At 52.8% G+C, this 18,250-nt stretch overlaps 9 protein-coding genes across 9 annotated transcripts; 6 read left to right on the top strand and 3 right to left on the bottom strand.

Annotated features, from left to right (window-relative positions):
* Positions 1-624: 624 nt before the first annotated feature.
* Positions 625-1,546, top strand: C7974DRAFT_374959 (class I glutamine amidotransferase-like protein; the record flags this gene model as incomplete). Its single annotated transcript, XM_046140180.1, has 2 exons — positions 625-958; positions 1,026-1,546. 2 exons carry the CDS (start codon positions 625-627, stop codon positions 1,544-1,546), a joined length of 855 nt encoding a protein of 284 aa, XP_045999644.1.
* Positions 1,547-1,600: 54 nt separating this feature from the next.
* C7974DRAFT_160367 (pyridoxal phosphate-dependent transferase) lies at positions 1,601-3,257 on the bottom strand. Its single transcript, XM_046135943.1, has 2 exons — positions 3,028-3,257; positions 1,601-2,978 (listed from the first exon to the last, which is right to left on the bottom strand). The coding sequence occupies exons 1-2, from the start codon at positions 3,065-3,067 to the stop codon at positions 1,678-1,680; spliced, it is 1,341 nt and encodes a 446-aa protein (XP_045999643.1). The 5' UTR covers positions 3,068-3,257; the 3' UTR covers positions 1,601-1,677.
* A 1,394-nt stretch (positions 3,258-4,651) lies between these two features.
* On the top strand, positions 4,652-4,913 carry C7974DRAFT_289651 (uncharacterized protein; the record flags this gene model as incomplete). The annotated part of the gene is made up of 2 exons (XM_046137638.1): positions 4,652-4,738; positions 4,815-4,913. Coding segments are annotated over 2 exons (186 nt in total), but the record flags the coding sequence as incomplete, so codon positions are not given.
* A 348-nt stretch (positions 4,914-5,261) lies between these two features.
* On the bottom strand, positions 5,262-6,590 carry C7974DRAFT_160342 (chaperonin 10-like protein). The gene has a single exon (XM_046135942.1). The coding sequence runs from the start codon at positions 6,405-6,407 to the stop codon at positions 5,352-5,354; it is 1,056 nt and encodes a 351-aa protein (XP_045999641.1). The 5' UTR covers positions 6,408-6,590; the 3' UTR covers positions 5,262-5,351.
* An 849-nt stretch (positions 6,591-7,439) lies between these two features.
* Positions 7,440-8,318, bottom strand: C7974DRAFT_160340 (uncharacterized protein). The gene is made up of 2 exons (XM_046135941.1): positions 7,758-8,318; positions 7,440-7,710 (listed from the first exon to the last, which is right to left on the bottom strand). The coding sequence occupies exon 1, from the start codon at positions 8,213-8,215 to the stop codon at positions 7,793-7,795; it is 423 nt and encodes a 140-aa protein (XP_045999640.1). The 5' UTR covers positions 8,216-8,318; the 3' UTR covers positions 7,440-7,710; positions 7,758-7,792.
* A 684-nt stretch (positions 8,319-9,002) lies between these two features.
* Positions 9,003-11,663, top strand: C7974DRAFT_160311 (uncharacterized protein). Its single transcript, XM_046135939.1, has 3 exons — positions 9,003-9,632; positions 9,682-10,368; positions 10,418-11,663. The coding sequence occupies exons 1-3, from the start codon at positions 9,467-9,469 to the stop codon at positions 11,404-11,406; spliced, it is 1,842 nt and encodes a 613-aa protein (XP_045999639.1). The 5' UTR covers positions 9,003-9,466; the 3' UTR covers positions 11,407-11,663.
* A 127-nt stretch (positions 11,664-11,790) lies between these two features.
* Positions 11,791-14,115, top strand: C7974DRAFT_356783 (heterokaryon incompatibility protein-domain-containing protein; the record flags this gene model as incomplete). The annotated part of the gene is made up of 2 exons (XM_046139606.1): positions 11,791-12,052; positions 12,395-14,115. 2 exons carry the CDS (start codon positions 11,791-11,793, stop codon positions 14,008-14,010), a joined length of 1,878 nt encoding a protein of 625 aa, XP_045999638.1. The 3' UTR covers positions 14,011-14,115.
* Positions 14,116-14,314: 199 nt separating this feature from the next.
* Positions 14,315-15,644, top strand: C7974DRAFT_307776 (uncharacterized protein; the record flags this gene model as incomplete). Its single annotated transcript, XM_046138144.1, has 2 exons — positions 14,315-14,459; positions 14,509-15,644. 2 exons carry the CDS (start codon positions 14,315-14,317, stop codon positions 15,642-15,644), a joined length of 1,281 nt encoding a protein of 426 aa, XP_045999637.1.
* An 81-nt stretch (positions 15,645-15,725) lies between these two features.
* C7974DRAFT_451785 (uncharacterized protein) lies at positions 15,726-17,086 on the top strand (the record flags this gene model as incomplete). Its single annotated transcript, XM_046145795.1, has 2 exons — positions 15,726-16,552; positions 16,584-17,086. Exons 1-2 carry the CDS (start codon positions 16,066-16,068, stop codon positions 17,084-17,086), a joined length of 990 nt encoding a protein of 329 aa, XP_045999636.1. The 5' UTR covers positions 15,726-16,065.
* Positions 17,087-18,250: the final 1,164 nt, after the last annotated feature.

Raw genomic sequence — 18,250 nt, 5'->3', positions numbered from 1 at the left:
ACTTCTTCAGCTTCTCGAGAGCCTCAGCATCTCCACACGAAATTGACCTGACTCATTCATGCTTCACCACGGGGCATGCACATGATACCCACAAGAGATCCAGCAGGCACCGTCGCTTCTCTCCCCGCTCTCTTGGTCTCGGAAACCGGAACGGTTTTAGCGGGATCTAGTTCACGACAAGCTTTCACAGAACATACCATAACGTAATGGACCCTCTGTTCTCTCCATCAACATCGAGTGTTTCTGTTCTACTTCTTGCAGAAAGCTACACCTTGCGTCATTGCCACCGACTCACCACAAGACGCAATATGCCAAGCGCAGAGGCTGAGGAGGCTCTTCTGGGCCGCAAGCGGAGGCTGCGTATTCGCTGTGCGGAACTTCAATTGACGAATAGTTGACGACGCCCTCATTCTTGGCTAGCTAAGGAAAAGGATTATGTGCACATCAGCGCGCGTCATCAATCGAACCCTGCAGTTACGACCGTCGTCCAACTTTTCGGCACGAATCCCTACGACTTTGACAGCTTTTAAGACTTTGACTACTCTTTCGACTACAAAACTTACCACGATACCCAACTTCTGTTTTTACAGCCAGAAACACCATTTCCACACAGCAATACACACAATGGGCCCTCTACCAGCCGTCCAGACCGTGTCCAAGCATGAAGATAGAGTCCGCATGCTAGTCCTGGAGACAGACGAAACACACCCAGAGACACAGAGGGAAATTGGCGGCTTCGGCGAGGTCTTCAACAATCTGTTCATTAAGGCAGGCGACGACCATGACCCGCAACTCGGTATCGAGACAATGATGCAATACATCGTCGAGCCCGAGGGCGGCCGAGTGCCAGGACCCGCCGATATCCCAGACGACTTGCACGCCATCCTCATCACGGGGAGCGAGTGGGACGCGCACGGCGACGACCCGTGGATCCACAAACTCATGGACTTTATCAAATGTACATTTCCCCAATTCAACTTCTGTGAAACGCAATTGAGAGAAATGAAAAGGCTAACCCACCCCAGACATCTGGACGCACCGCCCCGACATAAAATTCACGGGCATATGTTTTGGCCACCAGATTCTGTGCCGCACACTCGGCTCCACAGTCGCGCCCTCGCCCAACGGCACCTGGGAACTCTCCCACACCTCGCTCGACCTCTCCTCCGTCGGTCAGCAGCTCTTCCGCACGTCCAGCCCGACGCTGCGTCTGCACCAGATGCACCTGGACCGCGTCGTGGACGCGCCGTCGCCCGCGTCCACGGATTTGCTTGCGCCCGGCACAAAGGTGCATGTCTGGGGCACCACGGACCATACGCAAGTGCAAGGCGTATATGTGCAGAAGCGGCTGTTCACAAGTCAGGGGCACATGGAGTTCAATGAACGGTATGTGAAGAGGCAATTGGAGATGCGAGTTGAGGCGGGGAGTGTGCAGAAAAGTGACGCGGAGGAGGCGGCCGAGCGGGCGGATTGGATGCATGATGGGCTGGTGGTTGCGAAGGCTGTGTTGAGGTTCTTCCACGGCGATGACGATACCCTGGCGTAAAGATCTTAGAGATTGTAGAGAAGCAGAATATACAATTCACGACAAAGGATGACTGCGTTGATACTGCTCATGTCAAATCACACGGTACCTAATTTTTTAGCCTCTATTTGATCCTCTATCCTGACCATGCATCATGCACTGCAGTCGATATCTACCTGACCCTTCATCTTCAGCTCCTCTGGATCATGTGGTGCCTGTGCCTTCTTGCCCTCGCCCTCCTTACCAGTGAGCACATCGGCGAAGAGCTTGCGACATGCGTCGATGCACTCTTCGCTGATTTGGTAGTGGACCACGAAACGCCCGCCCCTGGTGCGGACCCCGTACTTTTCAGCCGTCTCGATGAAGTGATTCAGATCGATATCATGCCCTTCGAGGTTCAGCCACACCATGTTCGTGTCCACGGGGTAGTCGAGTTTGCCGCCAAGGTCGGTCCAGAGCTTCTGTATCCGTTTGGCCTTCTCGTGGGACTCTGTGAGTTTGCCGCCGAGGAAGGTTTCCTCAACTGCGACACGCGCTGGCGCGGCGACCACGCCGGCCTGGCGCAGGCCACCGCCAATGGTCTTCCTGACCCAGCGACTGCGCTTAATGAACGCTTTTGTGCCAACAATTATGCTGCCGATTGGCGCACCGAGGCCTTTGCTGAAGCACAGCGACAGGCTGTCCATTTCAGCACAGAACTCCTTCAATGTGCCTGCGCCTGCTGCCACAGCTTCCCACAGTCGCGCGCCGTCCATGTGCATTATGATGTCGTTCTCGCGACCCCAGGCGGCGATGCGGCGGACTTCGGATAGGGGCATAATGGCTCCGTTGAGCGTGTTTTCGAGAGAGATGACGCGAGTTGGGCAGGCGTGCACGTCGTCGCTGATGACGGCGTACTTCTGTACTTCCTCGAGGGTGATGTATTTGCCGTTCTTTGCGTCGATGGGCTGGGTGAGAGCCTGCGATAGCGACGCAACACCACCGGCTTCGTACTGAATGATATGGGAGCGGCGATCGCAGACAATGGCTTGGGGCGGCGCGAGCAGATGGGAGCGCAGGGCAACCTGATTGCCCATGCTGCCAGACAGGACGAGGAGAGCGTCTTCCTTGCCGGTCAGCTCGGCGATGAACTTCTCCAGACCGAGCGTAGTGGGATCCTCCATGGACACATCATCAAGAAGGGAGCATTCTTGGATCGCCTCTAGCATGGAGAGTGTCGGTGTGGTGTGCACGTCGGAGCGGAAGTCAAAGGCAGCTGGGTTGCGCTTGTTGCCCCAAGCGCTGCCAATTGGCTTGTCGCCATTTGTCGCGGGAGCCTTGCTCTTCGCTGTGTACTGGGCGAATTCGGACATGACGAGGCGTGCTGGCGAGGTGTGAAGCTGCCGGCCGTGTGGGGTGGTGGGGCGGGCGACGAACGCAGCGGAGTTCCGTTCAGCGGTTCGGCGGGGGTTTGCTGGGATTGCGTAAGGTCAATCGCACAGTATGTGGACGGGACCACGTACTGGATAGGCGAGCGAGCGAGAGTAAGCGTGGTGGCGGCATTGAGCAGATATGTGCGGAGTGGAACAGTGAGTCTACGCAGGGCGTGTTTGATGCTGGACCCCGGCCGAGAGTAGGCGCGACTAGCCTCAAGAGGAAGGCGCTACTGCCGAGTTGTTAAGATGCATTGCTGAATCATTGATCTCGCCATTGCATGTGGTGCATTGATTGTGTGTCATCGCCATGGACGATCCGATAACTTCTTTGACGGAGAGAAGGGCGATGAGGGGTACCATCGGCTTGTCGAGGCAGACAGGGTCTGGACTCCAGACAAAGCCAAGGCACGAGACGGACGCTGTGCAGCACGTTGACTGCAGTCGTGTACACTGGACTCATTCGATGGCCTAGTTCTCCGTCGGTCAAAGATCAAACCTTGAGCACCGCTAACATCCTCCTCCTCCTGCGCCTGCAAACGCTCCAGCAGCCATTACGCTCGACCCTTTCTTTGTACCCTTGGGTCCTCTCTTTGCAACCTTGGGCCCTCCTGAGCCATATCTTTCAATTGTTTCCTGCTTCCTCCTCTTTTCTGCGAATCTCATCTCCTTCTCTTCTGGTGTCTCTTTCTTGGCAAACGGGTTCAGCTTCTGCAGCTTGGAGAACTTCCAGATAGTAGTAGACTCTGTCGAAGATCCATGGTGAGACTCAGCGGGTGGACCTTGAGAAGATGTAATCGAAGCCCGGTTGCTTAATGTGCCTGATCTATGTAAGCAAAAGTCGAGCAAAGAGTGGGTTAGGCGTGTCAATACGTGTCATTATGAGTTCAAGTTATGTTGTCTTTTGTGTGTCGACATTCATTAACAATCTGAGCTGGAGAATGCCAGGACGAAAGTTCCCCCTGTACTTATTATGCCTGCACCACCCTATCGCTGCGGAATTTTGCCTAGAATCTGTGACGTCAGAGCCTGGGCACCATAATCTCATCATGATGCGAAGAAGGCGCCAGCGACCTCGTCAAGTATGAGCTCTCGCTCAAGTTTCGTTTTTCGCTATCGTTGTTACAATTTCTCAAAGCTACACGAAATCTCCAATCGTCTTTGCATCTTTGAGGGCTAGATTGGGACGGACGAAACCATTGCAACACCGCTTTCACCACTCGCTTGGTAGCGTTGCCCGATGTTGCAACTTATAGCTTGCCTCTGTTTCGGGAGGCGTCTTTTGAGATTTTGTAATCGTTACCAGAAGCACTTTTGCTCGTTCCCGTTTCTGCTAATTAGTATAGCTCGTCTCCTCGCAACTCGATCGATGAGATCCGTGTATCAACCGCCTTGAAGATCGTTGATGCGGAAAGGCTGTCGGGCATGGTGATACCGAAATCTGCTGCATAGCCTATCGAAAGTGCTATCCCAGCATAACAATATCGCTTTGCACTTTCAGATGGAAAGATTCGTGAGAAGAAGAACAAGGAGATTGATTTCTGGAAACCAGAACACCAGAAGTAGAAGTTCTGGCAGACATAGATGACCTGAGGGTTGCGTCAGCATTCCCTCGCCACTACAGCTTAGCACTTACCATCTCAACTCCAGTCAGTTCAGATTTTGTAAGCGTCCAGACGTCTCTATGACGCATCCAATCCAGTGTAGCTAGGTCATGAAACTACCGTACTTGAAGGCGGTCGTTCAGGAATTACTCCGTGTCTGCCCGACACTTGCTGTGCCGATGCTGCGATTTGCACCGGTATCTAGTCTGGAAATCTCAGGCCACTATCTCAAGCCAGGAACTAAGGTTTGTTGCTCCCCAAGCAATATCTAAGTCGTTTCTCATGTTTCGACAGATCGGCATGAATGCTATGGTCGTGCAGTTCGACATGGACGTTTTCGGCGAATATGCTCATAAATTCAGGCCTGAGAGATGGCTGGATTGCGAAGAGAGGTACCGGGCGATGGAAAAGGCTAGGTTGGTCTTCGATGCGGGGACGAGAACCTGCATCGGTAAGCATGTGAGTGTTCGCGTTACATCAGTGGTATCTTATCAGAAGCTCACCGTATGTAACAGCTCTCCATTATGGAGATGTATAAGGTTGTACCGGAGATTCTTAGCCGCTTTGCCTTTAGAATGGCCCACGATCGGCCTTGGAAACTCACAATGCAACTGTTATCACGCAGAGTAATGTCATCTGCAAGCTTTTGAGGCGTGGCCAAGCGTGATGAATCACAAAGAAGAGACTACTAAATTTCAATAGAGGATGCGAGTCACGGTCACGGCGACGCAAGTAGCATGAGATAATTTAATAAAATCTATTTCATTACAGCAGCCCTGGGCCGCACTGGGTATTACGCAAAATCAACATCTAGTTCTTGAGAACGTACCTGTACCTAGGCAGTCCCTTTTCGAAATCAACAATGACCTGGTTGGCCTCGCTCATGGGCCTGACCTGGACCCAAGCCTGGAGGTTGGTCTTCTTAGCCAGCTCCAGCATGTCGCGGATGTGCTGCCTGGTGCCGATCAATGAACCAGCGATCTTGAGGTTCTTGAAGATCAGGCCCATAGGGCTGAAGCTGGGAAGTGGGTCGTCGGGGGCACCGAGCTGGACAAATGTGCCGTTGACGTCGAGCAGGTTAAGGTACTGGTCGAGCGGGAAGGCGCCGGAGATGGTGGAGATGATCAGGTCCAGGCCGTTGGCGTTGTTGGTGGCCCAGTCGGGGTCCTCGCCTGTGGCGATGAAGCGGTCGGCGCCCAGCTTGGTCGCATCCTCCTTCTTCGAGGAAGAGCGAGAGATGGCAACGACCTCGTCGGCACCGAGTGCCTTAGCGAAGAGGAGGGCGAAGTGACCAAGGCCACCAACACCGACGACACCAACGCGCTTTCCAGGGCCAGCGCCGTAGGAGACGAGAGGGTTGTAAACTGTTACACCACCGCACATGAGGGGAGCGGCGAACTCAGAGGGGAGACCCTCAGGGATAGGGATGGCGAAGGAAGCAGGTCCACGCCACGCCTTGGCGTAACCACCGTACGACTTGTCGCCGTTCAGGTGCTTGCCGTTGTAGGTCATGGTGAACTTGTTGCAGTTGGACTCCTGCTTCATCTTACAGGGGCGGCAGTCCTCGCAGCACTCAGACTGGGCACCGACACCGACGCGGTCGCCGACCTTGACGTCCTTGACATCCTTGCCGACCTTGGTGACATGACCAATGATCTCGTGTCCGACAACGAGAGGGTAATCGGAAGGTCCCCAGCCAGAGCGAAGGGTGTGAATGTCGGAACCGCAAACACCGCAGTGAGTGATGTCCATCTCAATGTCGGTCTCCTCGAAAGCCTTGGGCTCGAAGTTGCCCCACTTCATGTTGCCATCGGCGGCAGAGGGGTCGTGGGCGACCCAGCCATTGAAATCGGATGTAGAAGACATAGTTGTGAATGCTGATGTGAAGGATTGGTATGCTGAGGACTTTCCTAGCAGGCCGACGTCCACCCTATGTATCTTCACTCCTCTTCACCGTAAGCCTTGCCACAAACACTATCCCCGCAAGCATCTTCATCAGCTCTTTTCGCTCCCCACCTGGGATTTGTCAGGTGTGGTCGTTGCGCAGTAGCAAATCGTGAAGTTTTTGTGCTTTGCCGATCGCTCGCCGTTGGCCAGGGCCCGCTGTTGTGACTTCATCGTCTGTTTCGAGGGCGTGCACACCGTTATCAGCTTCATTACCGGGGGCGACGCCCGCTAGCACCGAGTCCTACCCGAAGAATAATTCTTCTGGAACTAGGCGTAGAATTGCACGTTAGACCATTGGAGCCGCACACGTGTGAAGGGCCCGGTTTTTCTCTGTGACATCCCCGCAACTCAGAGTGCAAGTTTTAGCTCCCGTGGTAGGTCGATCTTGATGATTGCGGAATATTCTGGATGCAAGATGCAGATGCCGGCCTGCTATGATCTTCATTACAAATTTGTTGTGTGTTGCGAATTTGTTCACAAATCTGTTCTTGGTCACCAAATCTTTCTTTACAAACTCGTTCTTTGATCTGACTAAGACACACTGAGCGCACGACGGACAGCAACCCTGTTTATTGCCGAAAGTTGTTCTAGCAATGCGCGCTTGAATCAGAATGCGGTGTGCGCAGTAACTTGTTGCCAATGTCATGAAACACGACAGAGATCGAGTTCCGGTCAGTTCCGCACCTTATCTGTCGACATGCTCTTTCATTGGCCCACAACGCACTCCTAGAAGGCGAAGTGTTTTTTTCGAGGGAGTCCAAATCTTAGGGCAAAGACGGAGTTCATGATTTGTGATGCATATAGATACAGATTGTTCCCGTCCTGATAAAAGCATGCCTTGTTGTCGACAGCGTTTCGCACTCGCGATGCGAGCAAATCCAATTGGCGGGAGCTCCTGTGCGGTGGAGCCCGCCACGACTTATTTTCGACGAGCGTGCTGTAAGCGCGCAGCGTTGTTGCTTCGATCCTGTTCCAGCGACGAGATCGACCAATTTCCCTTTCCCAAGAACATACTTCGGCGATTGAGGCTTCGATGGCACAGCCAACGATCAAGAGCAGAGAGAGGCTAGGATCTGTACTTCTGCAATAATGCTGACTGCCAACGGTTTTCGTGTAGCTGATTTTGAATGTGCTGGTGAAAGTTCAAGTCGAGGTTTGTTGTTCGTCCCAAAAGTCTGTTTTGTAGATTTTCGAGGTATAAGTAGATGCGGAAATCTGAGTGCTACCAATTGTCAGCGAAAGGCCTTGCACAAACAACAGGAGACTTACAAGAATTGTGGTGAGAGCACGTGCTTCCTTGCATTTCACTCAAGAATCCCGGCGATCCACTTCATGCCCTTCTTCAGAACGAGAGTAACTTCATCGTCCTCCTGCCAGTGGAATTTGACCTGATACAGATCGGTCTTGGGCGGTTTGACGCCCACTGCGCCGATTCTGGCGAGGAAGTCCTTGTCCTCGTCAAAGAAGATGACCTTCAACACGCTCTCATCCGAGACGAGTTTACAGAAGGCCAGCCACTCTGACTTCGACACGCCCCGGGTAGTGAGGACTGGTAGGTTGTCTTCGTAGTGGCAGACAATGGGCATCTCGACGACGCAACAACGTTGGGCAGAGGTAAGATGAAGCTTCACCTTACGCTCTCCAGAGCCATGAGGTGAGCCGTAAAGAGCCTTCCAGAGGCCCTTGTAATGCGAAAGTCGCATGTGGGCTACCAACTCTGTGGTCATGGTGTGGGTATTCGACAATAGGTGGTTGTGTGGTGATCAGAGTTTGGAGGTGAGCTTTGAAGTTATAAGTTACTTCATCCCTGAGAGCATTGTCCTACAGCCACCTGACCAGATGACGATACTTGATACTTGATGATGACTCGGCTCCCAATGCGGGAGGTATGCTGGGTGTGTTGTTAGCGCGGTGCTGCTTTGGTGTTGGGCAATTGACCGCTTTTCCTCGGTGAGTGGGTCCCGGCATACATGTGATTGGAGCATCGATCGATCGTCAGGTACGGCAGTGTCCATGAACCTGCTTTCCCATTGGCGTTGTCAAGAGCAACAATGCCTAATCATGCGCTGTGACAAGACCGCGCTTCAAGCGGATAATGCATTTTACCAAAACAACCTGTTTGTGAAGCAGCTCAGCAGAGGCCATGACAAAGCGGGGTGCTGTGTGTGAGGCTGGATCTTGACGCTCTGGGCATGCGACGTGGCCAACGCGCCTCACGGATCGGAAACGCGAGAGCGACACGTCTGTACCTTCGTAAGCAGGCTGAGTCCATCTTCCGACCGTTACGTACCCGGCATGACCCGTCAAGTGCTCGTTATCACGGTGACATGCGTTTGGGGCAACTGCGGCTGCGGCACTGGGGAAGTGGAGTGCTACCATGCTGATGGACAACGTGGTCGATGACGGACATGATCACGTGCGTAATGTCCCGATAGAGATTAGCGTTTTACTTGTTCACGTGATGGTCTGTCCATCGCTTTTCGAAACTGATGGACTTGATGACATCCTGGAGTACGCCTTGAAAGCATGCCTCATGTCTGCCCCCCCTATTTTGGAATCACCGGTCTATGGAGGTGGAAGCCGTCTGATCAGACTAAGCCACTTTTGACTGCCTGAAAGCCAGCAGGGCACAGGCCCCGCAGCTGCCTCAGGTTGTGTTACGAACGACATTCCTTCGACATTGACCGGCGAACGCATCTCACAGCATCGATGCGCGCGCGACGCAAGCGCAAGATGCGACAGATGGCTGATCTTCCCCCTCAGCTGAAGGTGCACGGATGACGTGGCGCTTTCTGGCCCCCATGCTATGCATGCTCCGCCTCCATGCAGAGCCGCAGGCGCTTGAAAAGTCGTTCCACCCGCGAACGGCTCGCCCCAGCCCTCCCGGTTCCAAACTTCCAATCCTGCTCGTGAACGTGTCTGAATTGATGTGGCGATACATTTGCTAAGACTTTCGACTTTGTTGTACAGCTGCTCAGATGGCTGCAGAGATCACCGAAGTCCCGATGGGGAATTTGAACGGAGCCTCACCAAATGGCAGATCGTCAGCTCAGACGACAGTGGGGCACGGAACGCCGAGACAACTCGCAACTCCGGAAGCGGAAGACGAGGAAAAGCTCATTGGATCATGGTTGTGCACACCAGGTGATAATCGACGACATATTAGAAATGCGATGTCACTAATCTTGATCAGGGAGGTATCAGGAGTACATTGCAGCCCTCAGCGATTGCTATCCAGGTCTGAGGACTGCGGACCCGAATAACTTGGCTGGAGACGGAGGTGCCCCACTCATGACTGCTGGCAACGCTCATGTTGTCATGTTAGATGCATCTGCAACCGGTTCGCCTAAGTTTACAAGAACTGAATTTAGAGATGCCACGCACCTAAAGACACATCTGAAAGATTCGGTGCGAGATCATGATCGTCGACGCATATATATCATGGAGGGTCTGGCGACTGATTTTGTCGCAGCAATTGGAGGTCATTTCTGGATGGATCCCACTTTCTGGTTGCGCCAGGAGAGAACTTGCGTTTGGAGTAATGATTTCACACCCGTCAGCGATGCCTTGCCTCAACCAAGCTTGATCGACCCCGAGAAAAGCTTCCACGTGCAGTACTGTGAATTGCGGGAGTTCACAAAAGCGTTAGAAACTGTACCATGTTTCTGTGCTAGAACAAAACGTCACGTAGGCATGACTGCACCACGTCATGCTAACATTAAGAAAGACTTCAAAAACAAGTCTGCAGGCTCAGATAATAGCAAGGTCAAAAGCAAGACAAACGCGAAGAGCGAAGGGAGAGGCAATACCACCACTGCCATCGTGAGGCGCAAGGTTAGTTGGTGGTCCGAGAAGACTGCTACGAGAGGGGGCTGGGACGGTTTGCCTGACTTTCCGCTCTTGCCAGTAGTTCACTAACAAAAACGCAGTTGTCATTCTTTGCGACCCGCAGCTCGCACAGATGACCAGGTACCCAAGAGAAAAGGTATACAACAAGAGGACTGAGACGTATGACCTTCGCGAAATCGCAGATCCTGACGTCAACCTCCTCAATGAGCCTTTCCAGGGCGGCTATACAGAGTTCGTCCCACCAACACGACTCAAGCCTGGTCAGCTACCAAGTGGACCCAGGCATCCGCACAAGTCGATGCTCTACGACCTTGTTTACTACTATGAATCGAAGTCCGGGCTTCTTGAGGAGCACGAGTGGAATGACCCAAGCGAATCCGCGATTTTTCTGAAGAAGATTGTGGCTGCACACTATCTTCAGTTGGCCGATTACATTAAAGTCATGTTGCCGTCTTTGGAGCTAAAACTGGCGACAGCGTGGGTGGAAGAGCAAGAACAGTGGAAAGCCCTTCAAACAATCTCACGTCGTTGTGGTAACTACCGAGACGACATTGAGGATGCTCTCCTAAGTCTGGGCTTTCCACTCGTATCACCAGCGCAGAAGGCGATCAAGGGTGCCCGCAAAAAGATTTATGACTGGAAAGACTGTGAAATCGACTACCAGTATGCATACCTCCGCCTACAAGTCCTCAAAGAGCGAGCAGACAATCTCATGACATCCATGACTGGTTTCGCCAGCATCGCGGGCAATCGCCAAAGTCTCGATGAAGCCAAGCGTGTCAAGCGCCTTAACCTGCTTGCGCTCTTGTTCATTCCGCTAGCCTACACGAGCAGTTTGTTTAGCATGCAGGACAACTACGCCCCTAACAAGCCCCAATTTTGGGTCTATTGGGTCTGTGCGATCGGAGTTGTGATATTCACCACCGTTGTGACTTGGGTTCTTGACCGCTCGCTGAACGACGAAGCTCAGTTCACATTGGATTCTTTCTTGGAGGTGCTTGGCTGGAGCAACAAAGGTGCGTCAACGAAGATGAAGAGGACGAAGACGGCGTTTTGGCCAAAAGCATGATACGAGAGACATTACGTTCACGAAGTTACGGCAGCATGAGCATTCCTTTTGCATCATAGGGGGTTTCGGCATCACAAATAGTGGCGTTATTTCCAGCTCTGTATTGGACTCCTAAACCAGAAATTGTTCTTCATGTTCTCATGTAATGTATGTGATATAATCTCCATGCTTCAAGAACACTCCATTGCCCAATAGGAAAGCCCCCACGATGTCGTTTCTACTGAGGTCTCCACTCATCTTAATGCAGTTAGCATAGATCCTGCGAGTGCACGTGTTGTCAGCTGTGGATACGTTCACCCACCAGCCTCGTTACGACTGCCTAGCTTTAATTCTTTCCTCAAACGACCAAAATCACTCTCGCTAGAACGCGCTCATGTCCTAGCCATGTCGCAACAGCAGACAAACGATCTCCCACCTTTCACGTACGGGCCTCTTTCCCGTGGTCAGATCAGACTCTTGATGCCTACAGGCGATGAAGACGGACTGTCATGGACGATGGAAGTGGTCGATCTTGACGATGATGTCGAATTCGACGCGCTTTCCTATGTGTGGGGTTCGCAAGATCAACTGTATCCGATCAAGTGCAATTATCAGAGGCTCCATGTTCACCACAATCTATTTTCCGCACTGCCGTATCTGGCCCATCGTCACACATATCCACAGACGTGGGAAAGGCTACTATTTGCAAATAACAAAAGCTCTGAGAGCATACATGAGAGCAACGTTGAAGATGACGTGAAAATGCCAGAACAAGACGCCCCCTTGAGAGATTACAGTTGCCCACAGACCGTGGACCAGGAAGCGAGCACCGAAGAGGACGATGATGCCAAAGTATGGAGCGACGAAGAGGATGACAGACGGGAAGAGATCGACATTGAGTGGGAAGGGAGTGAAACAAACGATACAGACAGTCGTGAAACGTCTTTCTACCAGACCGATAGGAATTGGGGCTGGAGGATGGTATCCAAATATCAGGCGGGCCACACAGAGCCGTTGCGACCAATCTGGATTGACGCCCTGTGTATAAACCAGAGCGACTCCGAAGAGAAGATGAGTCAGATCTCGTCAATGAACAGGATTTATCGAAAAGCTCAGACAGTCTGGATCTGGCTGGGTCTTCTATCAAATCAGGACTTGATGCAAGATGCTATTGACTTGCTTCCAGTCATTGCATGTGCAGGGCATCACGCCTGGAGGCGTTCCAAAGGACAAGATGCGGAAAGTTTTGAACTGGACGTGGATATGCATATCTCCAGAGATCTTGACCCTCTTACTCTCGAATCATTGAAACACCTTTTGGGCAATCAATGGTTTCGTCGAGTGTGGATTTTGCAAGAGTTTACACTAGCCAAATCGGCCACATTTCTCTGTGGCAGTCATCCGATAGACGAGCATCTGATGGTTGATGCCCTTGTATGCTATTGGCAACTATACGACTTTGGATGGAACAAACTAGCCCTCGAAACAGAATATGGTACTTCCGTTGTCATCGCGAGAGTACTGGTGCAAGCAGATTTCAGTCAAGAGACCGCCTTTCTTCGTGCTGAGCTAGCACAAGCTTTGTTGCGACTCTCCAATGACTCAAGTCACTATCGACAGTGTCATCTGCCACAGGATCGCGTCTTAGGAATATTGGGAATACTCACCCCTGTGCAGTACCAAGTGCTCGAAGAAGACATGTATGGATGTATGAATACGGCAGAACTCTACACAAGATTCAGCGCCGCAACGGTTCCATTAGTACTTTGTGGTAACGACATGTACACGTCTTGGCAGTGGCTAGACAGTGCGTTCACAGAGAAGAAGATTCCTGGCCTTCCATCGTGGGTCCCAGATTTTCATCATAGCGGCCGAAGGTATTCCTCTTTTCTTCAAAGACATCAAGCTAGTGGCCGACCATGTGTGGCTACAAAGGGGCGAAGACTGGGAGAATTAATCATTGGCGGGACCATCGTTGACACAGTTGCTTCGGTGTGCGCTACGATTCCATCACGGACCGAGCGGAACTATCTTCTGAGCCTCGCTGCATGGGAAGAGGAATTACACGAGGCATGTACAGGGTTGCAACATGTTCAAAGACGGAAGAGCCCTCTGTTGAAGTCTTACATCGAGAGGGAAGAAATCTACTGGAAAACGTTGACCCACGGGTGGTTTAACTTCGAGCCAGCAATTGAGTCGTATGAAGCGTTTTACGTGGCACTGCAAAAGTTGAGCAGGAACCACAGAAAGATGATGGCCTCAGGCACTAAAAAGTCCTCGAATCGGTGGGTTCAGCGTCCGCTTGAAAGGGCAGCAGTAGCGCACAAGCTACTTTGCGATGAATCCACCGGTGCCGCTCGCTTCAAAGAAGAGTTGGAATATACTCTCGATGAGGCTCAGCTTTTCCTGACCACGGATGGAAGGTTAGGAATCACGAACACGGGAGTACTTCCAGGCGACAAAGTCTGTGTGTTCAACGGATCGTTATCGCCGCATGTACTTCGCCAGGTTCCCGAACGACCAACGGAGACCTACAAATTTATCGGCAGTGCGTATGTGCATGTTCTGATGAATAAAGAGGTGGATGCGATGGGCCTCCCGGTCAAAGACATACTGCTTGTGTAAATATCAGGAAATAAGGAAGGGCGTACAAGTCGAACAAAGCCAAGTAGAGACGTCCTGCCAGATTTAATGCCGTTTACCTCCAATAAAAAGAAATTTTGATTTGAGCAGCAACTACTGGTGACTGTGAAGGATGCCTGAGTGCGGGTCCCTATAGTTCGGACGCGACCGACGCTAGTACCAATAGAGAGGCGGTAGCGTGTGGCAGAAATTGGCCACTCCACAAATGATGCGCCCTCACTCATCGCTCTTTCCAGACCCAAGGCATGTTATGTTACGAAGCCTCTACCGCACAGTAACAAGAGCCATGGCTGCCTCAGAGCCTGCACACGTACCCATCCCGAAGAATGGCGTCGACTACCGCGGCTGCGTGGTGCTTGCGCCTATGGTGCGCTCCGGCGAGTTGCCTTCACGGCTGTTGGCGCTGAAGTACGGCGCAGATCTGGTGTGGGGTAAGTCGCATTCAAGACAACTACTGGAGGCCATACTCACGCACTTCAGGTCCCGAGACTATCGACCGCGCAATGATCGGCACAACACGGCGCCTCAACCCCCACACTCAAACCCTCGAATGGTCGCGCCTGCCAACCTCGAAAATCGTAAACCCAAATCTCGACCCAGAAAACCGCGAGTCCGTACTCTACCGCATCCATCCGGAGCTTGAAAAGGGCAAGCTTATCTACCAGATGGGCACCGCGAATCCCGAACGCGCCGTGCAAGCCGCCAAAATGGTCGCCGCAGACGTTGCAGGCATAGACGTCAACTCTGGGTGTCCAAAGCCGTTCTCGACGGCGGGCGGTATGGGTGCTGCGCTTCTCAAGACGCCAGACCTGCTCTGCAATATTCTGACGAGCCTGGTGGAAGAAGTGGGCAAGCCGTACGAGATCGGCATCAGTGTTAAGATTCGGATTCTTGATGATGCAGAGGACACGAGGAGACTTGTGGAAAGACTGGTTAAGACGGGCATTACTGGCCTCACAGTGCACTGCCGCACGACACCCATGCGGCCCAGGGAGAGGGCGATCCGAGGACAGCTAAAGATGGTTGGCGAGATCTGTCGCGCTGCGGGTGTTGCGTGCGTCATGAACGGCGACGTGACAAGCCGGGCCGAGGCACTGGCACTGATGAAAGAATTCAACGTCGACGGCGCCATGATTGCTACTGAGGCCGAGAAGAACCCCAGCTGCTTCAGACCAGATGCTGAGGGCGGACCGCACGAGTGGAAGAGCCAGTGGAAGACAGTGGTTGCCGAGTACATGAAGCTCGCGATCCAAGTCGAGAACCGTTGGGGCAACACAAAGTACCTGCTCGGCCAGATGATTCCCGGGCGCGAGGAGGCATACAAGGCCATGAATAAGAGCAAGTGCTATGCTGATGTCGTCAAGGCTCTTGGGCTCGAAAACGTAGATGATCTGCTGGAGAAGGCGAAGGTCGTAGACCAGCATCTGGGGATACCCAAGGAGGAGTTGAGCAAGGCGCAGAAAAGGCAGAGAGTGAAGGAGAGCCTGCAGCAAGGAAGCGCTGAGCAAGAGCATGAGCACGAACAACCAGCAAAGCGCGTCAAGGCTCCTGATTCTGCTATCATTGATGGCAGCATGGCATCTACAGCCGAAGTCGCGACAGCACTAGCTGCCTAGGCAGTCACCAAGACCAGGTGGCCATTGTGAAGATCTATTTGCATTGCGTGGTGGGGTATAAGGCAAGGAGTTATCGAGCAAGCATTTACAGGAACGAAAGCGCAGTACAGCGCATGGCATGCGCGAGCGCAAGTCTAAAGAACAGAAGAAGAAAAGAAGAAAATGCCCAATATCCACCCTGCTCCTCGCGCGGTCTTCCTTTCCGCAGTGTTCCCCAATTCCTCACTCCTCCTCTTGATCACCTTTTCCGGTTTTTCCTCACTGCCCCTCTCTGGTAAATGTCTCTCCGTCCATGTATCGTCCCGCATACTGTCCAGTACCACAAATTCTCAGCATCAGCCCGCCCGTCTCGTCATCTCAATAAAACGGTGCGCTCGGATTGAAGCCCCCGTGGCCAAGGGTGCTGAACAAGACGACGATCATGCCGACGAAAGCCACGAGTTCGAAGACCGTAAGTGCGATTGTGCCTGCACTCATCGACATGTTGCTTGTAGCGTGGTGGAGTGTGTTTGGTGGTGAGATAAGCGAACGGGAGCCGGAAGAATGGCGAAGAAGAGAGCGTGGGACTTTGGTCGAGGCAAGTAGCTTATTTGGTGTCTCGTTTGACTTGTTGTTCAGTTTCTGCTGTTTGGTTTGCAAAAACCGCCCAGGACGAGGGAGTCCAGGGGTGGATAAAGAGACGCAGGCGAGAAAGAGGCGCAGGTGTGAGAAAGATTGTGCGGCTGACGCTTTTATCGACACGCCCGCTTTGGGGTTTAGCGATGCTGGTGGCTGCAGCTACCTCGCGTGTTGTAATCTCGGACTCCGAGGCTTCGCGGAACAACTGGATGGATCCCACAATTCTGGTCGGCCTGCCGCACCCACTTGGTCTGTTGCGCTGGCTGGGAAGGTGCACGCGTCCGTTGCAGGTGGTGGTGTATGTATGTATATACTGTGCAGTGTACGTAGTCGGGCCTATCTATGCGTGTTGTTTCTGCGCAGACGGAGCACGAAACATTACGCACTTCCGCAGACACACTTATGTAGATACATTGTCATACACATTGTTCCTCCCAAGCCCGAGCAATGAGGACCCTGCGCCAATTGATTACCCAGCACGCCCGACGTTTCGCGCAGATTATTCGCTGTCGCGCTCCGAAACAGACACACCAAGACCACTGTGCGCCCAGGCCGCGGTCGATTGGCTGCCGCACCACCGTGCCTCCGCCACCAACGTGCGGCTTGTCTGCGGCAGCCTGGCCGGATGGAGTGCGCTGCGTCTTGGGATCGAGTTGTCAGATGAACACTGGGTTAGCGCGTGCGGTGGCGTGTGTGTGGTTCAAAGAAGGATGAGTGGGGCATGGCGAGCGGGTGTCGGCACAGTGAAGTACTTTTTCGGCCGCTGCAGAAGCGCTCGAGACTCAAGTGTGACTTTTGTGGTGTGTGCGTGGTGGAAAGAATAAGAGCCGAGGTTCTGCGCTGGCTAGGCTGCTGGAGGAATTGCTCGGCGGGACAGTAGAGCGCTGGCGAGTGTGCGAATGAATGATATTGTCTCTGTCATCCTCTCTTGATAGACCACGAGTGGAAGCAGAATCGACACTGCCTTTTGGACACTCGAAGCCGAGTCCACGCGATTCTTCAGCATGCCCCTCAGCGTTCTACTACACGCCAACATTACTCAAAGCAATTCTGAGGTCTGTTGGCGAGCAGCATCGTGACTGCAGATTTTACGGCACGTTCTTCCGAGTGCGAGGTGTTAGAGCACGTTTGCTTTCAGGGGGCATGACTAAAGTGCGCTTGTTTCTGACTACCTACGAGTTTCGCTGGTCGGTAGCCGTATTGTTTGACACAACGCTACATGGACGGGTAATTGAAAGCAAAACCCGTCTTGCCCACAGTCCGCGGTCGAAAAGGACTTGCGGCAACATGAGACCCGTGACAGTACAAAATAGGATCATGGTGACAGCTGCGCCGTAGCTCCAAACCAACATACCTACACACCCCATCTTCGCCCAGTCAGCCATAGGTATCTACCTTCCAATCTTGACCAGACAGTTCAGCAGCTCCTCTAATTACGCTGCCTTATCTCACCACCGCTGCTCGGCAAACATTACTCCGCGCTGATACCTCCATCTCCTACCTATCCTCGCAGCCAACTTCCACGTCCTCCGCCGCACTGTCAAGTCATCGGTCCAGCAGTACACCAGGGGGTCACAAAGCTGAGACAGTAGTCTCAGTACCAGTAACGAACTGCTCGTACTGCCCGTGCCGTCGCCGCGCATCCCGTTGCGTCAGAGAGAAATGATCATCTACCTAGGTAGACACCTTCCCTTCACTGTGCTGTAGTCATCTTGTACCAGGATATGAAGGGACGGGACCCACATTTTATTCCCACAATTTGTAGTCTACCTACTACACTCAGACCCACAGAACCACAGCGCTGGAACACTAATCTCATGTTCGCATCTCCTCAAGTCATGGAACATGCTGCAGCGACCGGCAACTTGGAGAACACGAGTAAGGCGCTGACTATGCGTAAAGCGATTATATCAAGTACACTGTCGTAATAGAGATGTCCAGTGGGTGATCCCGTGCTAGGTTCATGAAAGGCTTTGCTCGGCTCGGCT

This window comes from Boeremia exigua (assembly GCF_020726555.1).
Source record: "Boeremia exigua strain MPI-SDFR-AT-0100 chromosome Unknown C7974scaffold_4, whole genome shotgun sequence".
NCBI classification, from domain to species: domain Eukaryota; kingdom Fungi; phylum Ascomycota; class Dothideomycetes; order Pleosporales; family Didymellaceae; genus Boeremia; species Boeremia exigua.
The sequence above is the reverse complement of the archived record's forward strand: the minus strand, read 5'-3'. Positions and strand labels throughout refer to the sequence as shown.